General features: G+C 45.3%; 1 protein-coding gene across 3 annotated transcripts in view; it reads right to left on the reverse strand.

Moving 5' to 3' along the window:
* sept5a (septin 5a) overlaps positions 1-4,380 on the reverse strand; it is a 129,831-nt gene extending 125,451 nt beyond the window's left edge. For all 3 annotated transcript variants that reach the window (XM_043716052.1, XM_043716049.1, XM_043716050.1), the window contains exons 1-2: positions 4,261-4,380; positions 4,023-4,033 (exon numbers count right to left, since the gene is read on the reverse strand). In XM_043716052.1, the coding sequence (XP_043571987.1) occupies positions 4,023-4,033; positions 4,261-4,303 (54 nt within the window). In that variant the 5' untranslated portion in view covers positions 4,304-4,380. The remainder of the gene's footprint in view (positions 1-4,022; positions 4,034-4,260) is intronic.
* Positions 4,381-6,626: the final 2,246 nt, after the last annotated feature.

The raw sequence follows: 6,626 nt of genomic DNA on the forward strand, positions 1-6,626 counted from the left end.
GAAGGGAGTTAATGAAGTGGAAGAGGTGTCAATCAAGTGGGCTGCTCTGTCCTGGATGGTACCAATCTTCTTGAGTGTTGTCGGAGCTGCACTTATTCAGCCAAATGGGAATCATTCTATCATACTCCTGACTTGTGCTTTGCAGATGGGAGGCAAACTTTGGAAACACAAAAATTGAGCTACTTGCTGCAGAATCTCAAGCTTATGACTTGCTCATGGAGACAAAGTACTTATTTGGCCAGTCCAGATTTCTGGTCAATTGTAACCTGCAGGATGTTAATGGTAGGGGATTCAGTGAAAGTCGTGGCTTTGAGTGTCTATGAACTTGTCCTGTAGAGATATCCTGAGGTAGTGGGCCTCCAGCAACCTCAACTTCCTCCTTTTTTACCAAGCATCATTCCAAAATTAACCTCAGTTTTCCTTCAGAGTTCATGTTATCACATTTGGCCAATGCAGCTTTGAGATCAGGAGCGCTCTCCCTTCACCATGTTACGCTGTACAAAAAGGAACCATTACCAAACTAAGGTAAATGATAAGGGTCAATTGCTTACAGATATTCCATGGGTGATGTCACTTGGTTACACCTAATATAGTCAACCTGCAAATAAATTATATTCCTATTGGGTTCTCTCGGTAGACAATGCAGAATTGTGGGTCATTAATGGTTAGTCTGACATTCACATATTTCTTTGGCAATGGAGTCAATCATCACAAGCTGTCTTTAGAGTTGTAACTTCCTTGTACTAATCATTTGTTAAAATATAGTCTGTTCATCTATGACTTCAGATGTACCAATGGATGCATACAGCAGATATCTCATGCAGCTTGATCAGTCGCATTCCTTTGATGGTCCTGCTTTTCTTCCACACACCTGAGTTTCCTCCTTGGAAAGCCCACTGATGTCAATATGGAATGGGGGAGAATGGAATTTTAAAATTAACACTGTGGTTCACATGAATCTAGGCATGTGCAGAAAAATAAATCAGAGAAATGAGAAAGGGCCTCCAAACTATTAAGTGGATGTTCTACATGGTCCTTTTAACATATTTTCAAGTTTGCTCATCCCCTGACAACACTAAATGTCCACTGTTATGGACGTGCCCTGGAAATGGTGTGAAATCTCGATAAAAGCACTTGGGGTTTTAAAAGTATAGATGCTGTATCACCTGCATTCAATAATGACATGCTTTCATCCGTCACAATCTGGTGATGATGGATGACAGGCTAAATGCTGTGGGGCTCTAGATTCCTTTTCCATGCAGTGCTGACCCATTGAATAAAAAACTGACCTTTCCTGTATCTATACAAACATGTGGATTCTACACCAAGAAATACCTGGGTTCAATTCCACCCACGGGTGACTGCCTGTGTGGTGTTTGCCCCTTCTTCCCATGTCTGTGTGGGCTTCCTCTGGCTGCTCCGGTTTCCTTCCACAGTCCAAAAATGTGCAGGTTAGGTGGATTGACCATGCTGAATTGCCCATCATGTCCAGGGATGTGGAGGCTAGGTGGATTAGCCAAGGGAAATGCAGGGTTACAGGGACAAGGTGGAGGAGTGGGTCTGGGTGTGATGCTCTTTGGAAGGTTTGTATGAACTCAGTGGCCAAATGGTCTACTTCTACACTGTAGGGATTCTATTCTGTGAAATGTACAATGATTCCACCAATACCTGCACTCTAGCGTGTGTTTGTGTTTCCCAATGAAATAAGAGAAATAGTTTTTCAGTTGTAATTAAAAAAGAACATAGCAGCTACATCATTGGCAGTACAAATGAGATAGATAACCAGAACTGTAATGTGTCTCACAGATATTGTTTGTTGGCCAAGTGTTGGTCAGGAGAGAAATTTTCAAATACGGCTGTAGGATCTTCTACATCCACCTGAGACATAATTAAAGCTTACATTTAATGCTTTGGCCAAATGTTGGCACCTACAGTAATACAGCACTGGCCTTGCTTGCCAGAGGCAGCTGGCATCTACCCTGCAGTTTCTAAACTCCTTGAAGGAACACCATTGTGACTCTGAGGCAAGAGTACTCCCAATAAGGAGGGAAGAAAAGGACAAGGCACTAATTCAAGGATGCAATGTGATTTTCTCTGCAGCCTGTGGCTTTATTCACTGTTAAACATTCAGCAAATGTAAAGAGCCTTTTTTTGGATCTTACTGAATTTCCAACTGTGTTTTTTGAAAGCATGGGGTCACTTCATAACCGAGGCTGTGTGCATGGAGAGCACAACTCAGTCAAAAAGACAGTAGCTGAACACAAAAGCAAAGGGGCAGCATGGTGGCTCAGTGGTTAGCACTGCTGCCTCACAGTGCCAGGGAGCTGGGTTCAATTCCAGTCTTGGGCAACTATCTGCGTGGAGTTTGCACATTCTGCCTGTGTCTCCACTAGTTTCCTCTGGGTGCTCCAGTTTCCTTCCACAGCCCAAAGATGTGCAGTTTAGCTGAATTGGCCATGATAAATTGCCCACAGTGTTCAGGGATGGCTAAGTTATGTGCATTAGTCAAGGTTAAGTATTGGGTGGGTTACCCTTTGGAGGGTCAGTGTGGACTTGTTGGGCCAAATGACCTGTTTCCACACTGTAGTGATTCTATGACCCTGAAAAATGTTGCTTTAATATCTCAAATAAAATGCTGCAGATGCTGAAAATCTGAAACAAGCACAGAGAATGCTGGAGAAACTCACCAGATCTGGCAGCAGCTGCGGAGAGAGAAAAACACAGAGTTTTCAGTCCGGTATCACTATTCTTCAGAACTGAACGATCATACCAGACTCGAAACCTTAAATGTATTTTCTCTCCACAGATGCTACCACACCTGCTGAATTTCTCGAGCAATTTCTAGCTTTTCTTTACTATTGCATTCTCTAGTTTATGTTATTTCCTGCTGTAACTTGCGACTAACATGTGTCTCCCCTTCCCCTCAATCCAATCCCAATATTGATATTGATATTTTCCAGCCAAGCTGCTCACAGATGCCAATGTACACATCTCTAGAACAGAAAGCCAGATCCCCCGGGTCAAAGGTAGCAAACGTGACCATTGCACCAGAACAACTCTTTGCACTGGGCGATGTGATTGACCAAGACCCTGCCTGTCACTGCCAGTTTCCAGCAAAAGGTCCTGGAGCCGGAACCCCTCCCTTTCTCCTGATGGTTTCATCCCCTGCGGATATGGCACCCGGTTAAATAAACAGGACAAAGCATTATTTCAACACTCATGGACATTGCATCCCTCAAATTCCTGTTGCAGAATCCCCAGACGCACAATAGACACATTTCAGTACACTGCTGAACTGCCAAGTCGGAGATTCGTATTAAAAAAAACATTTAAACGCCAATTTCAACCCTGATGCAACCAGACGGTCTGTGGCATGTGGCAGCGACATGAGACTGGGGGAAGCGACAAGCATCGTGTGCTAGGATAGTGGATGTACAGCGGACAGCCTTGTTCTTTTACAGTAAGGTACATTCGATCACCAACATTAATTTCATAGAGGTCGTTCAGGAAGGCATCCTCCAACTGCAGCCAAGCGCCCGATCTGACATCCCAATCCCAATAACAGGGCTGGCATTAAATGGTATTGGACTCTGGCATCCTATTCGAATCTCGCTTTCCCCCTTACTGCTTTAGCCAGCTCTGTCTCATTTGCTTTGCAAATTTCTGCACTACATCGAACAGAGATGTTGAAGTGGGCAGGCAGGAAAATCACAAGGGGAGTGAGTGAATGCTGTCCTCTATCTGGGAGCAAAGCTGTCCAAGCGGATTGTGAGGGGCAGTGACGGGTTTAGACAGAGGATCTCCGGACCCCCAGCTGGGTCAATTCCGTACATTATTCCACTCCCCCCCCCCCCCCCCCCCCCCCATCGGGGACGAGTAACGCGAAAACCAGCCAGTCACAAAATATCCACGGAGCCCCATCCTGGAGCAACCAAAGCGTTTTTACACGAGGGCAGAGCACCGTGCAGCGAAGCCGGCTCACTGCCAGCTCAGGGAAAGAACAGCAAATGTGTGGGACTCACCTCCTTCTCCTCTGGATCCCACAAGAACAACCGAAAGCATCAGGCGACAGCGAGAGGGGTGAAATACGGCAGGATCGGTATCCCAGCGACGCCCATCGGCAGCCGGCAGACCGTGCAGAGAAAGCAGAGGCAGTGAATGGAAAGGTTTATTGAGGAACACAAGACACTGATGGTAAGTGTTAATCGGGTTCCTGTTTTTTTTTTGGTTGGTGTGGCTGCTGCAATGAATGGGACTTACCCGATTTCAGCATTCGGCTTTTAAACCTGACGTTGCTGACCATAGTGACAGGTTTAAATCCCTCCGACCCTAGGGCGCCCGGAGCCTGATTCCCCGGCACAGCCAGGAAACTGACACTGACACAGTGAAACTGGTACCCAGCGCTCGCAGCGAGCCAATCACAGGCAGGTATGCGGGCAATCTAGCCAATCGCGAGCAGGCTACTGACAGCTAGCCAATGGTATTCAGGTGCTGAATACATCCAGCCATTCACAGCACAGTACCTCGCGTCAATCACAGTCGAGTGTCCGTGCCCTCTAGCCAATCATAGAGTTAGTAGCTGGTGCAATCAGGTGCAAAGAAAGTGTCAAGGGGAACCAATCAGAAATGCAGCGCCAGAGCAATGAGCCAATCAGGAGCACATGCAGGAAGAGGGTGGAATATCGGATCCCCATCTGCAGGATAAACAAACAAAAACATAGAGAACACATAGGCATTGAGAAGCTGAGGGAAATGTTCAAAAGAAGAATTACAGTAAGAAAAGTGACTGTCAGAAGGATGAAGTCAAAAATCACACGACATCGGGTTACAGTCCAACAGGTTTATTTAAAACCGCAAGCTTTCGGAGCCCCTGCTCATTCCTCAGGCAGCTAGAAAAATGCTAAAAAGAAGCTGGAAGGATGTTATTCTCTGACTGAGGAGGTCTAAATCTGAGGGATAAAATCTCAGAATAAGGAAAAATTACCATAGTCCCAGTGGACCATGGAGCTGATCTCTCATTGGAGAGACATAACTGATACTTATTTAACGTGAGAGTCACCAGACCTCAGGCAAGGGGCAAGGTTGCGAAAGAGAGTCCTTTATGGTAACCTCAGCTGGTGCAGGGATTGAACTCATGCTGTTGTCATCATTCTGCATTGCAACCCAGTCATCCCAGCTCATGCTGATAGCCTGTGCTCAAATCCCACGTCGGCCAAGGTCACAATTAGGGTCCTGCCTTCTGAACCTCGCCCTTGCCTGTTGCGTGGTAACCCTCAGGTTAAACGTATGACTAGCTGTCTCTGTCTAATGCAAGAGCAAATATTTGTTCCTGTGGGACTATGTCAACTTTATCTTTACATCAAGAAGGATGTACTTTCGACAGAGGGAATGGAGGTTCACCAGGCTAATTCCTAGGACTGACCTGTCAAGAGAGATTGAGAAAACTAGGAGTCCATTCTCTGGAGTTCAGTAGAATGAGTAGTGATCTAATTGAACCTTATGAAATTCTAAAAGGACTACACAGGATTGCTGCAGAAAGGATACTTTGCTGGCTATGGGGATCCAGAACTAGGAATCACCAAAGATTCCCAGACAGCAACTTCCAAACCATGACCACTTCTATCTAGACAACAAGAGCAGCAGATACATAGGAACACTATCCCTTGTATGTTCCCCTCCAAGCCATTCATCCTCCTAACTTGGAAATATATTACAGTTCCTTCATTGTCACTGGGTTCAAATCCTGCAATTCCATTCCTAAGGGCATTGTGAGTCTATCTACAGCACATGGACTGCAGCAGTACAAAGGCAGCACCCCATCACATTCTCAAGAGCAACTAGGGATGGGCAATAAATGCTGGCCAGACAGTGACACCCACATCCCAGTGAATAAAACAAAACTAGGGGACATAGTCTCAGAATAAGGGGCAAACTATTTAGCAATTTGGAGGCAGTGTGAGAATTCGGCGTAGAGGGCAAGAAGTACTTTTTGCTTGCTTTTTTACTTCATAGTTTGTAAGGTATTTTAACAGGATAAGTTGAAGCCAAGGATCAGGTGCCCAGCACAAAAGAAAGAATAACATCAGAGTAAAACTGTAAGTTCACTGGGTGGTAATAGTTACTAATATGAATATATGGTATAGGTTACTTTCAGATGGAAAGTAAGTAGGCAAAATATTTACAGCTTACAAATTAAAAGAGCAGAAGGACCTTTTTAAAAATCAAGCCAAGAACTAAGTAAATAAAATAAGGATGCAGGGCCAGGCAATGGGTTGTACTTGCATGACGTGGGAGCTGGTGGACCCCATTGTAGTTCATAGTGACCACATCCATAGCAATGTTGGTTGCTTGAGGAACTCTGGCTCAGAGTTGATGAGTTGGAGCCTGAGCTACAAACACTGTGACAGATCAGAGAGGGGGAGAGTTACCTGGACACTGTGTTTCAGGAGGCAGTCACACTCCTTAGAATAACTACTTCGAATTCAGTCAGTGGTCAAGAACAAGAGGGTATGATTATGCTACATCGATGACTGTATCCGCGATACCTCGTGCTCCCACGAGGAGGTTGAACAGTTCATCCACTTTACTAACACCTTCCACCCCGACCTCAAATTTACTTGGACCAT

This window comes from Chiloscyllium plagiosum, chromosome 25 (assembly GCF_004010195.1).
Source record: "Chiloscyllium plagiosum isolate BGI_BamShark_2017 chromosome 25, ASM401019v2, whole genome shotgun sequence".
Lineage (NCBI taxonomy): Eukaryota > Metazoa > Chordata > Chondrichthyes > Orectolobiformes > Hemiscylliidae > Chiloscyllium > Chiloscyllium plagiosum.